Below are 22,249 nucleotides of genomic sequence, written 5' to 3' on the forward strand. Positions count from 1 at the left end.
TGCCTGCAGGGATGGGGCATCCACAGCCTCCTTGGGCAGCCTGTTCCAATGCGTCACCACCCTCTGCATGAAAAACTTCCTCCTGATATCCAACCTGATGATGTTTTGTCCCCTTGGTGTCACAGCCCATCACGAGCTGTGGGCTCAGGTGACACAGAACGCAGCGCAGGCTCTGTGTGGGGACGAGCGGGGGGTCCCTCAGCCCCTCGTTTAACTGCAGCCCTTCTCTGTGGTTCTGCAGACATTACGACATCAGGAGGAACGACGACATCGTGTCATTCTTCAACGACTTCAGCGACCATCTGGCAGAGGAGGCGCTGTGGGAACTGTCCCTCAAAATCAAACCTCGCAACATTACGAGGCGGAAAACAGACCGGGAGGAGAAAACTTAGGAAGAGGGTTTGTGCGAGCGAGGAGAATTGCTCGGCAGGCGCACGGAGGGCAGCTATGAGACTGGAGTTCAGTATTTGTACCTGTTACGGGGTGACACGGCCTCTCTCCGGGCTGGCAGCGACTTCGGGGCTGTGAGCGTTGGCAGAGCGGTGGCCGCCGTGCGGACGGCAGCAGGCTGAGAGTGGGCAGCGCTCGCCTCCCTCCTCCTCCCATCCCTCTGTGCCATCGAGCAGCTTTTCCACCAGGGAGAGAGCTTTGTGGAAGGAGGGTGCCAGGCAATGTGTTACTGATGGTGTTTGGAAACACGTGGGCTTTTGTCTTCATCCCGGACGGAGGGTGAGCAGAGCTCGGCGCCCGCGGGCTCATCTCATGGTGTTCAGCAGGCAGCAGCTGAGGCTTTTCCCAGGAAGATGGGGGTGAAGGAGCCCCGCTGCCTGCCGGAGGGCTGGGCTTGTTTACAGGGGGCTTCGCTTTGCCCCACATCTCTCTCGCCTTCTCAGTGAGGTGAAGGCACCGCTAATGGATACAGAAGAGGCACTGAATGGTGGGCAGGGAGCCGCCGTCTCCAGCCATCGTCCCCCCTCCTCCTCTCAGATCTCACTATTTAAGCCACAGTGATCCCTCTGACCCTTGGAAATGTTGATACCGTGGTACCGCGCTCACCTGCCCTGTGGGCCCGTATCTTGTAGTGATGGTACTAGCTTTTGCACAGTAAATTCTGTAGTATATGACTGTAAATATTAGTATTTAGAATCCATTGGAGATTTTTCTTTTTGATGCATGTCTGAATACCGATGGGTTTATAGGAAAAAAAAAAAAGTGCAAAACATGATGTGTATAAAACTCACAAGCAGTGACAGCATCGTTCCGAGTGCTGGAAGGAAAGAGGCTGAGGGCTGCCCCAGGGCACTGGAGGAGCCAGCAGCCCCTCCCTGGGGCTGGAAGGAGCCCCGTGCTCCCGGCCCCCTCCATTCCTCTCCTTGTTGCCAAATGGTTCTCATCCCAGTGACCCACGGTGCTGTGCTCAGAAGCCCCTTTCTGCCCCATCCCCAGCACTGCCCGCACCCCTCGCTCCCCTCCTATTCCGTGTGCCTTACTCTGCCCTTCCATCCCCACTTTGTGTCCCTGTCCCCTCTCCCAGGCTGTTTCCCCCCCTCCCTTCCTTTCTGGCCCCATTCAGTTGTTTACAGCGTGGGTCGTGGTTCTGAGCACATGCTGTAGGTTTTACCCCCTCGCAAGGCCTTCTGCAGAGCCGTGTCCCACAGTGGCAGGTTTTTCAGAGCTCCAGCACATCCCTGCAGCTCAGGGCAGTGGCTCACACGGGATGTTTTGCAGAGCATCCTCGCTTTACTTCTCCATCGCAGGTCAATGTTTGCCAAGCTCCTGTTTGTTCTGGGTGGATCAGAGTGACGAGCATTTCCTTCTGCAGATTGCAAAGCCTTGCCTGGCCATGCCTGCAGCGCGGTGCTTTGCTCCGCTCATGAGGTTGCACCCAAAATCATCATTTTCCTACTGGCACCGGGGCTGCAAGTGCAGGACAGCCTGGTGTGTGAGGTGAGCTGTGCTCTGTGCTGCACAGCCCGCAGCAGCAGGAGGAGCGGAGCCCTGGCTGTGCTGTGGCACTGAGTCAGAACATTTCAAAACCTTTTATTTTTTTATGGCACTGTTAAGAGCCCTGGGGCTGCGCACTATGCCCGGCCAAAGCTTTGCAATCCCCAAAGCAGGAAGTGATTTTTATTTTCCTTTGTAAATAAGATTTAAAGAAAGCAACACAATGAGATGGAAATGGCAAACGCAGCCCCTCCACCTGGTGCAGAGCTGTGCTGCCCCATCGCTGCTGTGTGCTGCAGGAGTGACAGCGCAGGGGCAGCACTACGATGGCCCCAGCACTCCAGGTCCCCACGTTCTGGGGATGAAGGGAGCAGCAGTGCTTTGCCCAGGGCTCCATGCAGAGGGATGGGGTTGGGGGCACCCGGCTCTCAGCTCACCTCTCCCCTGGGGTTCTGTTCTCCCAGGGGCAGGCAGAGGGAAGCGATGTGCTTTGCTATCAGCACTGGGCTGCTCCCCAGCCTCCCCGCAGCCCAGCTGTTTGGCTGTATGATATATTATATACCACTAACCCAGTCCCAACGGTGGCATCTTCCTGCAAACATTTCAAACCTGTAACTTTTATATTAAAGACAAATAAATACCAGTAACAAACCTGCCTAACGATCCTGTTTACAGTGCATGCAGCAGTCTGTGGATTAAAGTGACAATCGAATCCGCTCCTCAAGTTGGTGTGGCCTCGTGTTTTCTCACATCCCCATCCGGCTTCTCCTCTGCCATTGGCCCTTTTTGCTGTACATCACTTGCTCCCCCACTGTGGACACCCCCCCCCCTCCAAGCACAGCCCAGGACCCTGCAGGGAACATCTCTTCCTGTCCTCCTCTGGGCACTGATGGGAACGGAGGGCTCTGAACCCTTTGCTGCAGCCCAGCCCGCAGCTTGGCCATAAATAACCCCCGAGCGGCTGCCGGTGCTATTTCAGTCCTGGATGAGGTTCAAAATTCCTCTGGAAATAATGGGCAGAGGAGGATGCTCAGACGCTGAGCAGCACGCGACGCCGGCTGTGAGTGTGGGGGCCTTGGAGGAAGTCCCAGGTTGACCGACTGGAGGAGAATTTGCCCTAACGTTTGCGGTGGATGAAAGCCATGGGTGGGAAGGGGCTGTGATGCGCACAGAACACAAAGGCTTTGGCTGTGTGTATTTTATTTAGAACTGGAAGCTGCGAGGAGGAGGCGATGCAGCACAGCTGTGCATGCAGCATTGCTGTAGAAACTCAAATACGTGGGGAATCTTTGCACAATCCTAATTACCAGGGGGACTTGCTTGCACACCCAGAGCAGCCTATGAGGAGCTGTGGGGCCGTTTGCTCCATTCCGAGCCCCAGCCCTGCACAGTGCCACGCATCCCCCTGTGTCCCGGAGCTGTGCTGCTGCCCTCAGCGTTGTGCAGCTCCCCGTATCGGTCCCAACAGTCACTGAGCACCCTGGTGCAGGGGCCGACGCTGCACACGGCTGCTGGACTCGGTGCCGCCATCGCTGCTCCTCACTGACGGCACTCAGCTCTGCGCTCCGTGTCCCCGCGGCCCCATCACCAGTACAGAGCCACCAGGACATAGACGACCCAACTGAAGGAGACGAACAGCCCCAGGATGAGGCTGAACAGCACCAGCGACTGCGCCTTCTTGGACGCTGCCTGGGCCTGGGCCAAGTCCCCGCGGCCGAGCGCAGCACGGGTCTGGCGTGGGGAGAAGGGGAAAGGTCAGCGGGGTCACGGCCTGAGGCAGGGGCTGAGCGGGGCCCGTCCTTACCTCATGTGAATACAGGAGGGCGGCGAGTCCGGTCAGCAGGCAGCAGAACAACGTCACCAGCACCGACTCCACCAGGTAGTCCTTGGGCGGCTGCTGGGCGGCGGTTGGAGGCCCCGTGCCAGGAGGCCCCACGGACTGCAAGGACAGAGTGTGGGTCAGCAGCCGTGTGTACCCGTGGAGGCCGAGGGGAGCAGGCCTGGTTACGTACGGCGGTGCAGGGCAGCGGCTGCTGTATGAAGGGCGGCGGGTGGGGATGGGGCTGGGGGTAGAAAACCCCCGGGAACAGCAGCTCCGCGCTCTTGGGGTCGGGCGGTGAGTAGGGCGGCGGGTCCTCCTCAAAGGCCACATTGCTGACAGCCACCACCTGTCGCTCAGCCTCCATCCTGCCGGCCTCTTCCATCCCTCCAGGCCTTGGGCGGCCCCGACCCAGCGTTAATCATTGACCGACGGCATCCGGCGGTGGCAGGCAGGGATGGGGTGAGCAGGGCTGCGATTTGTCGCAGTAAACACGGCTGTTGGGACAGAAACTGCATTCATAGCACATGGTTTAGCTACATACTTACATTAAATACGTGCCACATCCATTTAGCTATGAATATGCACATCCTTCAGCCCTTAAGTATATAGGTGAATAGAGGATCCCTGCACCTATTAGAATGTAACTTAAAGTGCTCATACACCTGTGTGTGAGCCTACGTAGTTACTTAGCCCACTGTGTGTGCGCATCATGAACATACGCAGTCATGCATCCATCTGTGTGGTGTCCTTACAGCTGTACATTGCACAGCCTTTTGGCTATAGCCACACCTTTGCACGCACCTACTCAGAGATGCACATACAAGTATAGACGATGCACAGGTGCCCCCTGTGTGCCCCTCGCAGCCCCACACGCACACAGTGCCGCCCCCCACACCGCCCGCCCCGCCGCGGCCCCACGTGTCAGCGCCGCACCGCCCCGTGCCCGAGCCCCGCCCCCCGCTGGGCCACGCCCCCATCTAAGCCCCGCCCTCCGTTAGTCACGTCTCATATAAGCCACGCCCAACGACGAGACCCGCCCCGTCACGCGCTCCCGCCGCCCCTCCCCACCGACTACATTTCCCAGCGCCCCCCGCGGCGGCGCCGCTCCGCCCGGCTCGCCCCGCGCCCGCCATGGCCTCCGCCGGCGGCGCCGAGCCCGAGCGGCCGCACCCGAAGCCATTCCTCATCGGCGTCAGCGGCGGCACCGCCAGCGGCAAAGTGAGAGCGGCTCCGGGCGCGCGGTACCGCCGGGGCGATGGGGGGGAGGGGTTCGGTTCGGTTCGTCGGCGCCGGGCGCTGATCCGCCGCCCTCAGTCCACAGTGTGCGAGAAGATCATGGAGCTGCTGGGGCAGAACGAGGTGGAGCGGCGGCAGCGCAAAGTGCTGATCCTCAGCCAGGACAGCTTCTACAAGGTGCTGACGGCCGAGCAGCAGGGCAAGGCGCTGAAGGGGCAGTACAACTTCGACCACCCGGGTACGGCGTGCCCCATCCCGCGGCGTGCCGCTCTGAGCTCCATTCCGCTGTGACCGCGCCGTTCGTTCGGCTGCCGGCATTCCGGGCCTCACCGAACCTTCTTAACCTTCTTCCTCTCGCTCCCATCCCTCTTGCAGACGCTTTTGATAACGATTTGATGCGCGCAACCCTAAAAAACATCGTGGAGGGAAAGACGGTGGAGGTGCCGACCTACGACTTCGTGACCCATTCGAGGTACGGCGCGGTTCGGTTCGGTTCAGGGCGGAGCTGCTCAGCACAGCACAGCACAGCGCCGTGCCGTTCCCGTTCCCGGCAGGATGCCGGACACCACCGTGGTGTACCCGGCCGACGTGGTGCTGTTCGAGGGCATCCTGGTGTTCTACAACCAGGACATCCGCGATATGTTCCACCTGCGGCTCTTCGTGGACACGGACTCCGACGTGCGGCTGTCCCGCAGAGGTACGATCCGCCGGCCGTCGTTCTGCTGCCGGTTCTTATCCGTCCGTCCCCGCGATAGAACTCGGGGTTTTTTTGATCTTCCCGTTCCAGTTCTGCGAGATATGAAGCGTGGGAGGGACCTGGAGCAGATCCTCACGCAGTACACCACGTTTGTGAAGCCCGCCTTCGAGGAGTTCTGCTTGCCGGTACCGAGCGTTCGTTTGCATTGAGTGCTGGGGACCGAAAGAGCCTGGGGAGGAGCTGTAGGTGCAGCCGTGCTGGGAACTGCCTTTGGGAGTTGGATTTTGTGAGCGAGAGCCGTGCTCCACCTCTCCCTCTCCCAGCCCTCATGAGGCGGAGATCCCTCCTTCACTGCACAAAGCTGTAGTGCAATGCTGTGTTTTGCATTTTCCTCATTGCTGGGGCTGCAGTAGCACGGATCCCTTGCACTGAAAAACTCCCTCTCTATGTTTATCCTTTAAGCCTTGCAGGAGACCAGGTTGCAGCCCACTCTGAACAGGGAGAGAGCAGAGAAACTCAGAGGCAGACCAGTCTATTTTGCTGCACAATGCACTTTAGGTGCTTGTGTGACTGAGATGTTACCATCATAGGCAGCTTTAACTCACAGCACTAGAGCATAACGCTTTGCCCATCTTTGCACTCAGATTGGTAAGAACAAAACTTTCCCATTAACAGTCTCCACCCCCATTGCTGTTTTGCAGACAAAGAAGTACGCAGATGTGATCATCCCCCGAGGAGTTGACAACATGGGTAAAAAAGGGAGTTCAGTTCTCTGCCTAATTTCTCTGGGGAGAGCAGCTCTGGGGTTGGGAAGGGAGAGTACGTGGCAACCAGGGCCCTGGTGGCACACTTCTGAGCGTGCCACATTGTGTTGGAGGGAGATGCTCCCGGATTACCAGCTGCAGATCTGTAGAAGGCTGGAACAAGGGATAAGCAGTTGTAGATGCAAAACAGGACCCTGAGTTCAAAGCTGATGGTGCAGGTCTCATTGCGGGGGGCTGGTATAGCTTCATTTAAAGGCTGGTTAAAACTCGAGTTGGATGGGGCCGGATGCTCCACTTGTTCCAGGTAGCTCAGCAGAGAAAGCTGACGTGTGTTGTGTGTTTCCCACTCCTCTGGCTGCAGTGGCTATAAACCTCATAGTCCAGCACATTCAAGACATCCTGAATGGAGACATCTGCAAGTGGCAGCGAGGGGCAGTGAATGGACACGGTCGGACCTACAAGCGCCCATTCTCTGAGCAAGCAGAGAGCAGCAGTGTGTTGGCAGCTGGCAAGAGGTCCCATCTGGAGTCCAGCAGCCGTCCGCACTAACCTGACGCTGAAGGATTTGCCTCTGGTCCAGACCAACACTGCAAACAACTTTGGGAAAGAAAGACTGCACCAAGACACCCAGTGAAGTCATCAGAGCAGCAAGGTGACAGCGGTGCGAGGAGCAGTTGGACTATGGCCCCTCTCCCCTCCAAAACCTTCCTCCCTGAGATATCTGAATCTATTAATCAACTCTTTAAAGGCAGTTCTGCTTGCCTTCTTAATTTTCAAAATGGAATCTAATACTGAAGTTTATCCTGAAAGTAACCAGGTGTTTAGCAAGAGACCCCATTTCCCTGATGATGCTGTTTCTTAGCAGGAAGGTTAAAGGCCTGAACAGTCCCTTTTTCCAAGCGGCTCACAGTCTGTTGATTTCAACAAGCAGGTACAGTCCTTGCTCTTCTCCTGCCTTGCTCTGACCCTTAAGTTCTCACACTGCTCTCCTGCTGGCCAACCTTGGCAACCTGTAGCAGCCTGTGGGGACAGGAATGCAACTTCATGAGTGCAGCCAGAGAGGAACCTCCCCCAGGTTAGAGAGAGGTCTGGAACAAATGGAAACTTACTCTTCATTGAGGGGACGGGCCAAGAAGCAGCGTGGTTCTGTTCTTACAAAGTGATACCTTTCTAAGCTACTGCACCTTGCTGTGCCGTACGCAGAGAAGGCTTCTATTTTTGTACCCAAACAGTGTTTCCTTTACCACAGTTAGCTGAACGTGTGAGCTCCAACTGGATTGAGTTGCTCATGAGAACAGAAACCCGCCCTTGTCAGCGCTGGTGTCTTTTAGGGCACTTCTGTTCTGCTGGTTGCAGATTCTGCTGGGCAGAATCCATCCACTTCCAGAGCTGGGTGGTGAAACCGACAAGGGGAAAGCTGTGAAATGCAAGACCCTCCTTGTGCTGCCACCAGCAGCTGTCTATCTAAACCATCATGGTGGTTTTACCATCAACCAGGGCACAGCGACTAAATGGATGAACGTTCTGGTTTTCTAACAAACAAAAACAACCCCCAGCAACAAAACCTAACAGATCAGAGGCTGGAAGTACAAACAGTGACGTCCCCATTTCTGCAATTTACCCCACGTAGCTTCAGCAACATGAAGTTTCTGGCAAAAAATGTGAAATGAAGTTGGGCCTCTGAGAATGTCCTTGTTACATCCTTCTCAAGTCTATAATCACAGAGCAATTTTAAGAATGGGGTGGGGGGAAATGTTACTAAGAGGGACTTTTTGATATTTTGTGATTGATTTTTTTCTAAACTTCAATCTGGCTGTGTTGGTAACTTTGGCTAATAAACACATGAACAAACATGAACAGAAGTGACCATTTTATATAAAAGGCTTTTGTGTTACACCTGTACAAATGTCTGAGAAGAAATGCTTCTTGAGATGCTCTTACAATCAATTCTTTTCTTGCTTTGTTTAAATTAGTTTTAGTTCTGTAATGGCTGAGCTTTAGAGATTAAAAAAAAGCAAAACAAGAAATGCAGTCTGCGTGTCATACCACTGTCAGCAGTAGATGTGAGTAAAGGTTTGTTATCTGCTAATGAGCATTTCTGCAAGTCAGACAGACACACTGAGGTGTGAGATGCTGCACTGAAGCACCAGCTGTCAATGCAGCTTTAAGGAGGAGCAACACAGTGACTAAAGCCTACTTTCAATGACTGTAGTGTTAGATCACATCTTCTTCATGGGGAGAAGATGAGGAGCAGCCATTTGTTAGGGCAGAAAGGAATGCTACAGTGAAAAGCATCCCGGCCCTTGAGGACTGGAGTTCTTAGTCAGCTCCTGGCTGCTGCAGACACTAAATCAATAAAATCACTGTGGCAGAAATACTGCATCCCTTGGGGGCTGCACGTACAGAGCTATCAGACATTCCCCAGTGAAAAGCCCCAGTCCTTAGCTCGTACCTCCTGCTACGCTGTGAATTGCCCTGCTGCTGCAAGACAGGCTGAATTACCCACAAAGCTGTTAACCTGAGCCAGTGCATGCAGTTCAGAGCACTCTTCCTTGTTCCCATGACTCCTCCGACTCGTGCTGCAGCTCTGTAAATACAGCACAGCTGCTGTTGGTAGCAGGCCATGGAACTGTGCTCAAAACACCTACTTTACTACTGAGAACTTTTCTGTAACAGTATACTACAAGAATTTTAAATTTCTTTTTGTTATAGCTTGATTCAATTACTATCAATTATTTGATCAGACTTAAAAAAAAAAAAAAAAAAATTCAGTAACAGAATCACAAGGTTGGAAACGACCTGCAAGATCATCCAGTCCAACCACCCTCCCATTCCTATCAGTGCCACAAGCTACTAAACCATCTCTCGTAGCTCCTCATCCAGGCAACACTAACAATACAATCAACTTTGCATAGGAGATGTGTTGTCCTTCACCTGCACCAAGACTGTCAGCGTCCCTGCTTTGGGATGAGGATGTTCCAGCTGTCCTTCCAGCGCAGGTCCTTGAGCTCAGCAACAGACAGGGGCTGCCCATAGGTCACAGGGCTGAAGGTGCGATAGGCAAAGCACACTGAGGAGAACCAGGCTACAATCAGTGCACTGAACATGCTCTTGGAAAGCAGAGATCTGGGACGAGAGAGGGAAAGAGCAGGCAGATTACATGGATGCCAGCTAATGCCGTCCAGGAGGAAGATGTAGATGTGGTTTATCCTTTGTAAAGGAAAATGAAACTGCTGGGAAATAACACTGCCTTCCTGCAGCAGCTTGTCAGGGTGCCAACTCTGGAGAAAAGAGCTGTGTCACTTTTTTATCTGTAAAAATTACATACCTGCAGAGATGATCGCTGAGATGCTGTAATACAATGGGAATCAGGAGAATCTGGAACGTGAGGGCAGGCAAGTAGTGGTATAGGAAAAGTGTCTTCTCCATCAGAAAGAAGGGCAGGTAATTCACAACCCAGCCTCCAACACAGATCTGCCCAGCTGATACCCACAGCTGCCACGCATCTGCAGGAGACAGGAGAAATTCTGACTGGTATCTTGGAGTGCTGACCCTGTAAATGTATGTATCTCAAAGGCCAGGGTTCGTTTGAAATAAACCTCTCTCCACACAAGCACTCTCTCTCCTTTAAGTTTATCACTAAAGGTCTCAATCCAAGTCTGCTGCCTGGAGGCATCTTAACACACAGGGAATAACTCAAACACTCTGCTAGCTCCTATACAGTCCCAAGAGGCCATGGTCACATGGCAATGACCAAAATCTGTGTGTGCCACAGGCAAAAGCATCATGATTAGGGGACAGGAAAAAGTGCAAAAATAAGCATATAGCTACAAAAAAAAAAAGCTCTGGATTCATTAAAGCATAATAGACTAAGAGAAACCCCCAATGGAATCTAACCTTCAGGAACATCATAAATTTTTCTTCTTCGTCGTATCAAGTACCATAGGGACAGACACGTGTAGACCACAGCAGCCACGTTAGCTGAAGCCCAGGTGCAAACGTTCCCAAGGAGATGGATCTGGGCCTGCCAGGCAGAATATGGTATAAGCCAGAAGCAGGAATGCACTGCAGCTCTTTTAGGTAAGCTCAATTATCAATATTTTACATACTTGCTAAATGAAATTTCATAGTGTGCATGGCTAATAACCTGATAAGGAAAGAAAGATCACAAAGCTGATGAACTTTGCTGCTTTAAATCTCTTTCACAATGTACAGCACTTAAAGGATGCTACTAGAGATCAACTCATCTTCTAAACAGAAACTATGAACTTGCAGTTTTAAAAAAAAAATCTCAAGAAAAAGCTGCTTGCTTTGAAGTGCTAAGAATTCTTTAACACAGTAAAGGTCCAACCTGGACCAAATCCTCAGAACTGCAACCCTGCTCTCAGACATGTCAGAACTGAAGCCTTTCTTCACCAGGTTCACACTTACTCCCACTCTGCTACTCACACCAGAGGTTGGGTGTAGCCAGTATGCAATATTTGTGTCCATTGTGATCCAATCCAGAGCAGAGGAGCTGTACTTATGTTCTGTGTCTTCACTTTTCAATGTGAGTATCTTCCACTGGGAAAAAAAGGACACAGAAGGCTTTCAGAATTAGAGCAATAGCTGAGATAGCAGGCATAGATCAACAGCTTCAGATGTAAGGTGTTATGTTCTCAACCTGAACGTGGAGAAAGACTGTTTGTAAGTCAGGCTTGATATTTATCAATAAAATGGTTTTATTTGTCCTTAGATAATGCCTTTTTTGAGCGAAATTCTGAGATGTCAGTGAGGGGCATTGAGACTGCTGACAAAACAACACTGCAACTCAGTTTCAGAGAACTTCTGCATGCCCAGCTGCTCTTCCTTCTCTCTTTTTACAGTCACTTGGGTACTCATCATTCGATCCACAGTTGCTATCTAATGCTTAAAGAGCATTCTGATTTTTTCTTCACTAAGGAAGCTGAATTACTCTATCAGCAAAGAAGAAGCAGTGAATTCTCAGTCTCACAGCCTGCAGAAGTGCTTTGCTTCCTGCCCTGCAGCAGAAAGGATGAAAGAAATGCATTTACCTGCAATTCTGTGAACTTTGCCATGAAGCTTAGGTTTTTACTTATATCCATCCGTGTAGGAGAGTGGAGTTCCACTTCTCTCTCTTTTTGCTCTTGGCCTGGAAGAAAACACCACTGTTCAGAAACAACAGCATAACAGCCAGAAACCCAGAAAGGGAAGGGGAAGGCCCATGCCATACAGCCCGGCTCCTCAGGCTCCAGAGAGCCCTTCAGCACTGTGCAGCCCAATCGTATGAGCACCCTGAGGAGGTCTGTAAGGATTCTGACATTGCAGTAGAACTAAAGCTCACTGAAAAACTGCCCAAATCCACTACTTGGACTGAGTGTGGCTGAGACCTCACCATGTCAGTGACCCCGGGAACACCCCCCCCCTCCATCCCAATTCCACCAGACCAAGTCCTTCCATCAGTGTACACTGCAGATCCACGCTCAGAGAACACGGCTGAGACGTACTTTTCCCATATCTGTGCTCTTCCACATTCCACACCATGCTCCGGTGGTAGCCTTTGGACAGCTTCTCTCCAACCACCTCCAGCTGCCGGTATCCCCACTCAGGTAAAGATGCTCCACTGAGCTGAAAGTGAAAGCACAACTGACAGTCATATCACTTGGAAGCTCAGGCTGGAAGTTCCTTGGCCTGGCTGTGCAGCCCATCACAGCAAGGGCCTGCCACGAAGTACAGGACCACCACACAACACATCTGAACAGATCTACAGCCACAGAGTCGGCGATTCTGGCAAACTTTGTGCAGAGATCCTTCGCTATTCCATCTGCTGTCACATTCTACACACAGCCTCAGCACCTAAGGCTCACTTGGGTATGGTGGCCATAACTTTCTAAAAAGCAGGGCAGCTCTGCACACTGAAAAAGAACAAAGCAACTACCTGAAACACACGCTGCCCTTTTACCACATTGAGCAAGTTTCCTTGAATTAATTTACGTCTGTTTCACGTAGTTTAGGCATTTCAGAACAGAGAGATCAGTATTTTATGAGATTATGAGAGTTGCACAGAGGAAAAACTGTAGGAAAATAAACATAAATCCACTTGCCTTTAGAACTGCAGAGGTATTCACGTGAACAAACCTCACTTCTGACAGAATGGTTTTCCACACGTCCGTGTCAGACTCACGATTCACAATTTCCTGCAATGGTGAGATGTCTTTTGATTGGCTTTTTGTCTCAGCTACTTCTGGAGAAAAAATGATGAGCTCCTTCCCTCCCTTTGATCACTCACCACCCTCCAGAGGTTCTGTGCTGGCATGGAAATGTTATAATCAATATAGCAGGAAACTTCCTGGGAGTGGGGGCTGAGAGGGGCAGCAACATCGTGCCTGTAAGACAAAGTAAGCATCCTCAGATCCTCTAATACCATTTCCCAAATTCATATAAAAACATACCCATAAAGGAACTAGATTGGCTTAGTTTAAAAGCAAGTAATCCATTTAAAAAGACTACACTGTTTACTCTGAAAGAGAACACTACCCACTACCAAGAGCTGCCAGCAGCAGCCACGCAGGAAGCCAACACAGACAACTGCTACCCTGCTGAAGAACAAGCACCGATTGTGACAAACAGGGATGCTGTTCATTTGCGTTTCCAAAAATGAACAAATTGGGTTTAGAAGGAACACAGCAAAGACCCACAATGCAGAATGCCCCCCCTTCCCAATCACAGCAACATTCCAATGCCGACTGACTCCCTTTTGGAGCCACTTTCATACTGCAGTCTTTGCAGAACAGCCAAGGATCCGTGGCAATGAGCCATGGCACACTGAATTCTCCAACACATCCTCCTAACTTTCTGATTGCACCCTTCACACAGGTGAAGTCAGCAGGGGCAGCAGATGGCTTTAAGTTAGCTGTCACCCACAACAGTGCCTGAGTATTCTGGAGAGGAGGCAGGGAGGGGGGAAGGGTAAGGACTCACCAAGAGATCCATGAATCTGTGAATTACCACCAATCGTCACTCCCAGCCCCACCATTTTGGGCATCAATCAGTTTATACTGAATGCAGAGGTCACTCCTCTTCAAACCCTGAACTCTTCCACTCAGAGACACAGCAAGACAGAACGAGCCCAAAATCTTGGCAGAGGAAAGGACAAGGAAAGGACTTACGTGTTGAGGTACCGAGTTGTGATGCCATGGACCAGCTGCACGACGTGCCCATGCCTGACAGGACGGGGTGGGTTACTCACCACCAGCTGCTGCCTGGTGGAGTGACACGAGAGGAAGTGGTCACATTCTCTTTTCTGAATTATGCAACCTTGTCACTGCAGTAGGGACAAATATCTAGGCATTATGATAGGAAAACCAAGTCATCTACAGAATACACCAGAATGGAAAGAAAGTTCAGCAAAGCAGAGGCAAATTAAGGGCAGAATGACTCAGGGGATTGGCAATGGGAAACCAACACCCCAGCCATTAAGTCAGTGGTCCTAATTCAGATCAGTCAGGAACAAGTTCAGATTATTCCCACACTACAGCTGTCGGGTACTTTCTGTGAAATGTAAGTGCTTCACAAGTCTGGCAGGAGTTGTTAGTGCAACTGATGTCACTTTTGGCAGGACCACAACAGAGATCAATGGCTATCATTTCCACCACAGGGACCAAACCCTTATCCTCTGGACAAGGCTAACACATGTTTTGGCAAGGAGGAACTCTTGTTCACCCAACTGCTGCCTGCACTCTGTTGTTCTACAGCTTCACATCCTCCAGGGCAACCTGAGGAAATTTAAGTAGATACTGGCTATCTGTGGTTCTCACAAAGATTCTGTTAGAATCCCCCCCTTGAAAGCTTTGCACTATTGACAGGCTCCCCGAGTGTAGATATGATTCATAACAGCACACAGTCCTTTGGGTAGAACTGTTTATGCAGTTCCCAGAGCAACATTAGAAGCCTACAAAAGCAACTTTTTGATCAGTATGCAGTGATATCACACAAGGGCTTTCAGAGGCAGAACTGCAAAAACAAAGAGTCCTGCTCTTTACTGACAGTTACAATGGCAAAATGCTTTAGCACAAACCAAGCCCTTTCGTGCTCAGACGCCCACCTGGAATCCCTCCTAACACAGCAGATTCTGAAGCTCATCCCACATTTTTAGTACAAAGAGATACTCATTCTGCAGAAATGATTTTTCGTGTCTTCTGAGACCCATTCAACATTGATAGAACTCATCAAAACACTCTAAATGCCACGGCTCACACACTTCAAAAAGCAGAACTCTGCTTTCATGCAAAGCACCTGAACTGCTCCCATCAATCTCATGACTTTAAAGTTCCCCTTATGCACAGCACAACCCACAAATTGGGCAGATGGAGTTCAGACAGAATTTCTAAGTCCTCACTAATGCTTCTACCATGTAGGAGTACTGTGCAAACAGCCACCTTTACCAGCTCTGCAGCTGAAATAGATTGCTCATGATCACATATGGCTTCTATATCAAAGCCATGCTTGAAGCAGTTTGGTATTCAGATCTTCTGCATACTCACATTCCAGGATCTTTGACAATCCACCAGTTGTTCACATCCTTAAAGGGATAACAGGTCACCTGTTGCTGATGAGAGCTACCTCGGCCATTCTCATACCTTTACAGAAGTACAGGGAAAAAAAACAAAAACCAACCAGGTGTGTAACAGCACATTTCTGTGCTTCACAGTCACTGCACACAAACCAGCACCAAACCACTGGCTCCACTCCCACAGAGAAGCCACGCATTTGCAGTGCTCTCTAAAGACTTAAAAAAGAGACTGCGATGACCCAAACTGAGACAGAACCAGAGCATACTTTGACCCTAACAAGATAGAACCAACCAGATTTCTCACCTGATGGGATAAGTGTTCGTGTGAGAATGGAGCCAACACTGCATAGGCTTGCCCAGCACGTTCCGCAGAGTGATCTGAGAGCCGTAGGCCACCTCTAAGGGCTGGCCCTGAGTGATTCGAGCCAGCCCACCCTGAGAAGCACGATGACAGGATAAGGGGGAAGAAAAAGAAACAACCTAGATGCTGTTCAAGCACTATTTAGAGTCACTCCTCACTTTAACACTGCAGTATCTTAGCACGATGCTTTCTCGTATGATATTATCTACAAAAATGAAATCTTGCACCATTCACAGCAGAAAGCAAATACACCAAAGCTTGCAATAGGAGTGCACAATCAATAGGTGCACAAAAGTTAGGCTTGGTAAGATTATCGTGATAGAAAAGCAATCAAAATAGATGGAAACGCTCACCGGTGTCACAGGCTGGCAGTGAACTCCACAAGGAGTGACCTCCAGAAAGAGACCCTGCCTCAGTGGCAGTCAGCACTGAAATGCACCTAGGAGAGGTGCAGCCACGCTCCACCCCTTCTGGTAGCACAGTGAATTGCCTTCACCTGTGCTCCCATGGCTGACTCATTGCTTGCCTCAGGTGCTCAATCAGAGGTCCAGGCTGTGGTCAACTGTTCCCATACAAGGACCTTAAGATGTCCCTTGCTGTTTCATGCTATTTCAATAGACAGACTAAGTATTTATCTCTAGAAGCTCAGACTAGCATCTTGCATTTTAAACTTACACTTAGGATATGAACCCAATTAAGAGTTCAGCACAGTATCTACAACCGCAGAGTTTCCTGTAGGAAAGGACAGATCTTCAGCCTAGAGTGAAGCCTTGGCTGACTGGAAGAAAAGCTTTCATCTGCTATTAGGATTTCAGTCCTCATTTTTCAATTTAAAGCCACACCACAGCAGCAAAGTAATAAAATGACATAAAGGGAACAAATATGCGGGATCAAAGGAACGAGAAAATAACAACACAAGAAACATTTCCTCCCCTTCTCCCCTAATAAATCTGTTTATGAGCACATTCCCCTTACCTCTAAGCTGGCTTGGAAAGCACTTGTCATAATCTGGTCATGAGGCCCAGAGCGATACAGCAAGGTCAGGTGAACATAGAAGAAGGACAGGTACATGGCCACGGGGATGATGAGGAGGGTCAGCCCCCTAGCTAGAAAATGGCATACCAAGGAAACCTAGAAGAACACAGGGAACTCATTGCTTTCATGCTCCAAGTTTTAAAAACCCTAAAAATATCAGAGCATTTCCCTTGCTTTGTCTGTTTTTGAGTTCCCCCAGTCACCCTCACTCATCTGTAACCTTGAGGACAGCTGGATAATCTCCACTGAGGATCTGAACTGGGGCCAGCAGGAGTTCTGTGAAACACTACAGATTCTGAGCCACAAATCACCAAGGCACAGATAAGAGCAGAAAAGCCAGTCAGACACGCATGCTTTTCTTAAACTTAACTCCATATTCTGCAGCAACTGAGCTGAAAATCTGTTCTATGACATGAAGGTCTGCAGGCTACAACAAGGAATGCTAGTGTAAAAGACAGCTGCAGCCAGCATCGTTATTGCATAGACTTGCAAGGCTCCCAGGTGGCTCCTGTCCTGCTAAGTTACACGTGGTTCATTTTGCATGTTGCACCACCTACATTTGACAAGTTCTGGTCTCCTAACATGTGCCAGAAGTGGAGTCCTGCAATGGCCAGGAGCAGCATATAGGTAAACAGGCCCATGTATTTCACTCTGAAAAGAGAGAATGCACAAAAACTGAACAGGGTTAAGAAGTACACAGATCTATGGCTATTATTTAATGCACCATGTAAACGTGCCAGCTTTCTCTTGAACCAGATGCATTTAAGTCCAAGGGCTCAGGTTTGTGACTACTTTGGTACAATGACATAAATAAGCCTCAAGGCTTTATAACACTTGACAATGTCATTTGTTTGCTCATTACATTAAATAACTGCAGTGACAGTGAGCCCTCCTGATGACAAAGTGGCACATCATGAAGCACTGAGTGCCTAAATTCAGACTTAGTGAAACTTGAGGTGATGAGGAGGGAGAGGTGAAACACTGCTGATGTAACATAAAGCCTCCTCCACGAAACACTTAGATAATGCCCCCTCATGCCTGGTTCTGCCCACTGACAGCTGACCAGCAGCCTAACTCATAAAAAGTCATGAGGATGTCTGCTCAGAACAGCACCAAGAACAGGTCTTGATAATCTGAAGCACCGCTGATACCTCAGACTTACCCAACAGCACAAGAACAAGCTACTCCAGTCAACAGCAGCCAAAACCACCACCTTCCGGAGAAGGAACTTCAATAAAAGGACAAAGGGAACAGTGTTATGAGCACACCCTTAAGATCCTGAATTCAGGTAGTTTGACTTCAAAACACATCTGCTATTCCTTATTCTACTCAGAGGTATCTCATTCTGAACCTCCCAAAGCACAAACTCTGACCTGCAGGATGTTCTCAAATGTACCTCCCTGTTTCCTGAAAAGCAATACCCAACACTGCCTGCCTTCTGATACCAAACATAAAAGAAATGCATCAAGCCACCTGCTAGGCTCAGTCTGCAGATGATTTTACTTTACTCGAGATTACATCAGTTTATCCTCCCCAAGGATCAGAGAATGTGGGAAGTCACAAGAAAAGAGATACAGATCCCCAGATTCAGTGGTATCGAAGAAGCACAAATGATGAATTTAACATCTGTGTTTCTGTGTATGGAAGGAAACATTAAGATTTAAAAAACGGGAGGATAAAGAAATGCTCCAAGGGGATTTTATGTTTATTACAAAATAAAGACAACCTTAGTACCAGTTAAAATAGTCTGCAACTCTGCTAGAAGAATAAACTCTTGGGGCAGCTGTACGAGGTGAGTTACAATAAAGTGAAATAACTTAAAGAAAAAAACAAAGGAATCTATAACAGAAGGAGTCACCACAAGAAAATCCAACAGGATGGGAGACAACTCAGCTTTACCTGTGCCTCTGCAAATTGTAGAACTTCAGGTAGGACAAAACTGCAAGCAGGATAAAAAAAATCAGTATGGATTCCAGAAGCATGAACCTTGACTGAGTGATCAGAGAGTTCTCTGCCAGAAAAGAGACAGACACAGAATTAGAAAAACACCTCAGACAACCACATTATTACCCAGCAGAAGGACCTGCCTGCCCCTTTCAAGACAGTTTCACACACAGTTCTACTGGCTACAGTACAGAGGTGCTGGGTGTAAAGGAACAAAACCTTTCCAGCATGAGCAAAGTACACAGGCTGTGCCTCCAAAGACGAAGAAACAGACAATAGCAGTCTGTCAAGAGGCAGAGCTGCAGTGTTTGCCTACAAGAGGCAAAGAAAACCAGTGCTGGGAGACCCGGACAGATGCTTCTCAAGGTAACAAAAGTCAAAGCAGTGCTCCTGTTATGTGCTCTACAGTTTCAAAAGGGAAAACTGACCGTTCTCTCCCTTTATGAAGGACTCCCGGTTTTTTACAGTTTATTTCCTGTGGAATAAATTTACCTAAGAGAATGAGAAGAGCAGCTCCAAGCGCAGCACAGTGGGAGAACTGCAGTTCTACCAAAATCTGGTATGCCAAGGGGATGCAGAGAGCACCAGCCAGTGCTGGCAGGAACCTCAGGGAGCACACAGGAACGTTGGTGCTGTATTCTGAAATCAGAGAGAACAGTTGCACGCACAAATACGAAGCTGCTAACTGCAGCTAAGCCAGATCAGTACAACTACAACTATGTTCAGTGAGTAGCTGAATTTAATTTCTGCTTTTAGTACCTTATTGGCAGGCTTGTTTTGCTGAAACTGTTTGAACTGATTTGGAAAGTTTGTGCTACAGAAACATAATATCTTAAATTTCCATTAGAGACCTGACGATGATTTACTTCAGAGGAGAACTGAAGGTGTCAGATAAAACATTTTTTCCACTAGGCAGGCCAAAGCAATGCCTGCTGCTGAAATATGACCTTTTTCCCAAAACAATGAGACAGTGAAAAACAGTTTTTACCAGCTCCAATCCTGTTCCATAAGAAGTTTCCATCAAATCCTCCTAAGTAACCTACAACATAAGCAACAATTCAGAACTTCCAGTGTCAAAACAAGTATAAAAACAGGTGCTAAACTCCTGGAACAATTTCTCAAACACACAGCTTGTCTATGCATGAAAGCCCTCTTTCCCAAAAGGATCCTCTTTTGTACTGTTCTGCCTGCAGCAGTGCTTGATAATGTGCAGAGGTACAAAGAATACAAAGTGGAAACAACAGATTCTCAGTGACAAAGTTATCTGCATATTTAATCTCTCCTTCCCATATAGACAGCTTTATGCTGTGTATTTCCAAACTACAGAATGGAACTTAGGCCTCAAAGTCTGCTTGCTGCCTACTATTTCTAGTCAGTAGCAGCACTCATTGTGCCTAACGATGAGGTAATGGATACCTGTCTCCATCACTTTCCCAGTCCTCTTACAGCAGTCCTGTCCCAGTACTAAATAAAGGAAATACCAATTCTCTCCACAGCAGAACCTCTCAACTGCCTTGGGCTTTTCCCAATGACAGGATCTGACAACATCTAACCAGTACTTCTTTCTTCCAGAGCAACAGGCAAGAGACACTGCTCGATTTCAGGAGGCACCCTACCTCCCAAAGCTAGCAGCATATGGCCAAGCGGCGGGCCGCTGTCATCCACGAAGAAGATTCTCTTCATGTACAGGGAAACGAATTGGCCATAATAAACTTCATCAAAACTGAAACACAAGAGACACAGACACGTCAAGTCTAATTACAAGGACACTGCTGGGTACAGAAAGAGTAGGAAAAGAAACACTGACACATTGGCAGAAGGCTAATGATATAACACAGCTTTGGCTCCCTTATCTTCCCCTCCAGGGCTCTATTAGGGAGACATTCTCTGCTCTTTCATCCTCTTATTCTAACCCACAAATGCTTAAAAAATAAAAGTCCGTGTTGCTCTCGTGGGAAGTAAACTATTCTACTCACACAACAGCACGTGGATAGGAAATCCCCCACAGACGGCTCATCAATCCCACGACAGTCAGCGCCACAAGGTTGAGATTTATCTCAGCAGTAACCACAACTGGCTTCTTCAGAAATCCCAACATCCTGTCAAAGGTCTGTCCAGGCCTTCAAGAACAGAGAAGCACAGCAATCACCATTTCACTCAAAATCTGGTTGCTAGATGAAGATCATTTGACAGCAAGCACACACTGGTACTTTCCACTGTTGGCAGCTCATGGTAACTATCTTCTGTCCCCTTGTTTGCAATCTGTGTGCTTTCGGCTGTAGCTGCTGTGGTAGCTCTTGAGAATGGAGTTAATAAACTACCCACACTTAACTTTTCACTTGCCCTCATTCTACATGCATGAGGTCTCTGTCCTCAATAGTAAGCTGGAATCATAAAACAGCTTGGGTTGCAAGGGACCTCAAAGATCATCTAGCTCCAGCCCCTGCTGTGGGCAGGGCTGCCACCCACTAAATCTGATCAGTCTGCCCAGGGCCACATCCAACCCGACTTTGAAGACCCGCAGGGATGAGGCAGCCACAACTTCTCTGGGCAGCCTGTGGCAGCACCTCACCACCCTCACAGTGTTCCCCCAACACCTAATCTAAATCTCCCCTCTTTGTGCTAAGCAAAGCTCCTAGCCCAAACTGATGCTGCTGATAGGCAAGTCACACGCTCAAACACACACACAAGAAAAGAAAGGTTACTTCCTTGCAAACTGGGTGTATTTGCTGACAGGACAGACCCACAGACACTCCCTAAAAGCTGGCTGCTGGAAACCCGAAGGTGATGTAGGACTGCAGCGCAGCCTATTGGGGGAGTGCTGCAGAACGCAGGACTGAACTGTTCTCTAAGCAGAACCACTAGAAGCTAGGCGTGCTGTCAGGAAACACCAGGCAGTGTTGCAACTCCTCACCTCGATATCACCGAAAGCTACCGGAATAAACTCTTTTGCATGGCTTTCATCAGGGGTGAGTAAAGCAGGATGCGAGCACATCACTGCACCAAACGCAGTGCCACCGTCCTTGTTTCTTGCTACCTACAAAACAGAAGTGCTGCTCAGCTACACGCTGCCCTGCGGAACAGACTTTGGTAAGAAGCCCCTTGCAAAGATAGGCTCTCCATCAGCACTGGGGCCACCCTGCCGCTGCCCCTCTGCCTCTGGATGAGTGCAAGCCCTAGGACCCCAAAGAGCACTACGATAGGGAAGCAAGTCCCAGGCCTCACAACGCTCAGACAGGAGCACAGCACAGCCCCTCACCACGTCCCAGAGCCCTATAGAGGTGAACGGAACCACCACACCTCAGCCTTGAACCCCACGGCTGGGAGCCTTAGGAGGGACGGCAGGATGCTGAATGTCCCTCACCACCCCATTCTCCTCTTGAGATCTACGGGGAGCAGCAGGCCCGCCGGCCCCACACCCACCCTCCACTCCCAACCCTCCCCCTCACTCCCCCCCTCCACCTGGAAGCGGCCTTACGGCCGCCCTGAGCTCTCCGAGGTGAGGCAGCACCACCACCCCCTCATCACCAGGCCTCGTAGCCCCGCCTCGAGGGAACCAGGCCCTGCCCCACTCCCTCGAGCCTTACAGAGGTGACGGGGGGAGGAAGGGCAGCAGGAGCACAGCTCCGCGCCGCAGGGGCAGCGGGCCCAGGACGACCCCGACCTGAGGAGAACGCAGCCGGAAGCGCCTCAGCCCGCCGCGCTGCGCCGGAAGTGACGTCAGACGCACAGTGCGCGGAAGTGGGGGCAAGGAAGCGGAGCGCCGCGTCGCCATAGCAACGCCACCATAGCAACGCCACGCTGCTACAACGACGCCGCTCCTCCCGCCGTCCCCTCAGTCCGCCTTTATAACCCACCAAAGAACCAAACAGTT

At 50.1% G+C, this 22,249-nt stretch overlaps 4 protein-coding genes across 19 annotated transcripts in view; 2 read left to right on the plus strand and 2 right to left on the minus strand.

Moving 5' to 3' along the window:
- Positions 1–2,668, plus strand: part of RAPGEF1 (Rap guanine nucleotide exchange factor 1) — a 76,341-nt gene extending 73,673 nt beyond the window's left edge. For all 14 annotated transcript variants that reach the window (XM_042879219.1, XM_042879218.1, XM_042879220.1 and 11 more), the window contains one exon: positions 242–2,668. In XM_042879219.1, coding sequence (XP_042735153.1) covers positions 242–392 — 151 coding nt within the window. In that variant the 3' untranslated portion in view covers positions 393–2,668. The remainder of the gene's footprint in view (positions 1–241) is intronic.
- Positions 2,669–3,127: 459 nt separating this feature from the next.
- On the minus strand, positions 3,128–4,546 carry PRRT1B (proline rich transmembrane protein 1B). The gene is made up of 3 exons (XM_042879209.1): positions 3,957–4,546; positions 3,749–3,883; positions 3,128–3,675 (listed from the first exon to the last, which is right to left on the minus strand). The coding sequence occupies exons 1-3, from the start codon at positions 4,146–4,148 to the stop codon at positions 3,529–3,531; spliced, it is 474 nt and encodes a 157-aa protein (XP_042735143.1). The 5' UTR covers positions 4,149–4,546; the 3' UTR covers positions 3,128–3,528.
- A 351-nt stretch (positions 4,547–4,897) lies between these two features.
- Positions 4,898–8,320, plus strand: UCK1 (uridine-cytidine kinase 1). Its single transcript, XM_042878958.1, has 7 exons — positions 4,898–4,984; positions 5,081–5,240; positions 5,378–5,474; positions 5,557–5,699; positions 5,790–5,884; positions 6,401–6,449; positions 6,825–8,320. The coding sequence occupies exons 1-7, from the start codon at positions 4,898–4,900 to the stop codon at positions 7,010–7,012; spliced, it is 819 nt and encodes a 272-aa protein (XP_042734892.1). The 3' UTR covers positions 7,013–8,320.
- Positions 8,321–8,724: 404 nt separating this feature from the next.
- On the minus strand, positions 8,725–22,095 carry POMT1 (protein O-mannosyltransferase 1). 3 transcript variants are annotated; one of them, XM_042878955.1, is made up of 22 exons: positions 22,040–22,095; positions 21,290–21,412; positions 20,352–20,495; positions 19,992–20,098; positions 19,364–19,414; positions 18,868–19,014; positions 18,331–18,442; positions 17,594–17,659; positions 16,989–17,082; positions 16,372–16,527; positions 15,340–15,470; positions 15,007–15,102; positions 13,633–13,725; positions 12,753–12,849; positions 12,568–12,660; positions 11,971–12,091; positions 11,518–11,615; positions 10,913–11,026; positions 10,361–10,487; positions 9,792–9,969; positions 9,398–9,589; positions 8,725–9,050 (listed from the first exon to the last, which is right to left on the minus strand). In XM_042878955.1, the coding sequence occupies exons 3-21, from the start codon at positions 20,471–20,473 to the stop codon at positions 9,412–9,414; spliced, it is 2,181 nt and encodes a 726-aa protein (XP_042734889.1). In that variant the 5' UTR covers positions 20,474–20,495; positions 21,290–21,412; positions 22,040–22,095; the 3' UTR covers positions 8,725–9,050; positions 9,398–9,411. The 3 variants fall into 3 exon arrangements, with proteins under 3 accessions (XP_042734889.1, XP_042734888.1, XP_042734890.1); XM_042878954.1 differs by having other exon boundaries at positions 21,963–22,070; XM_042878956.1 differs by lacking the exon at positions 21,290–21,412 and having other exon boundaries at positions 21,963–22,071.
- Between the last annotated feature and the right edge of the window lie 154 nt (positions 22,096–22,249).

The sequence above is a fragment of the Lagopus leucura genome, unplaced genomic scaffold (genome assembly GCF_019238085.1).
Source record: "Lagopus leucura isolate 7727_CA_CO unplaced genomic scaffold, USGS_WTPT01 Super-Scaffold_100022, whole genome shotgun sequence".
NCBI lineage: Eukaryota > Metazoa > Chordata > Aves > Galliformes > Phasianidae > Lagopus > Lagopus leucura.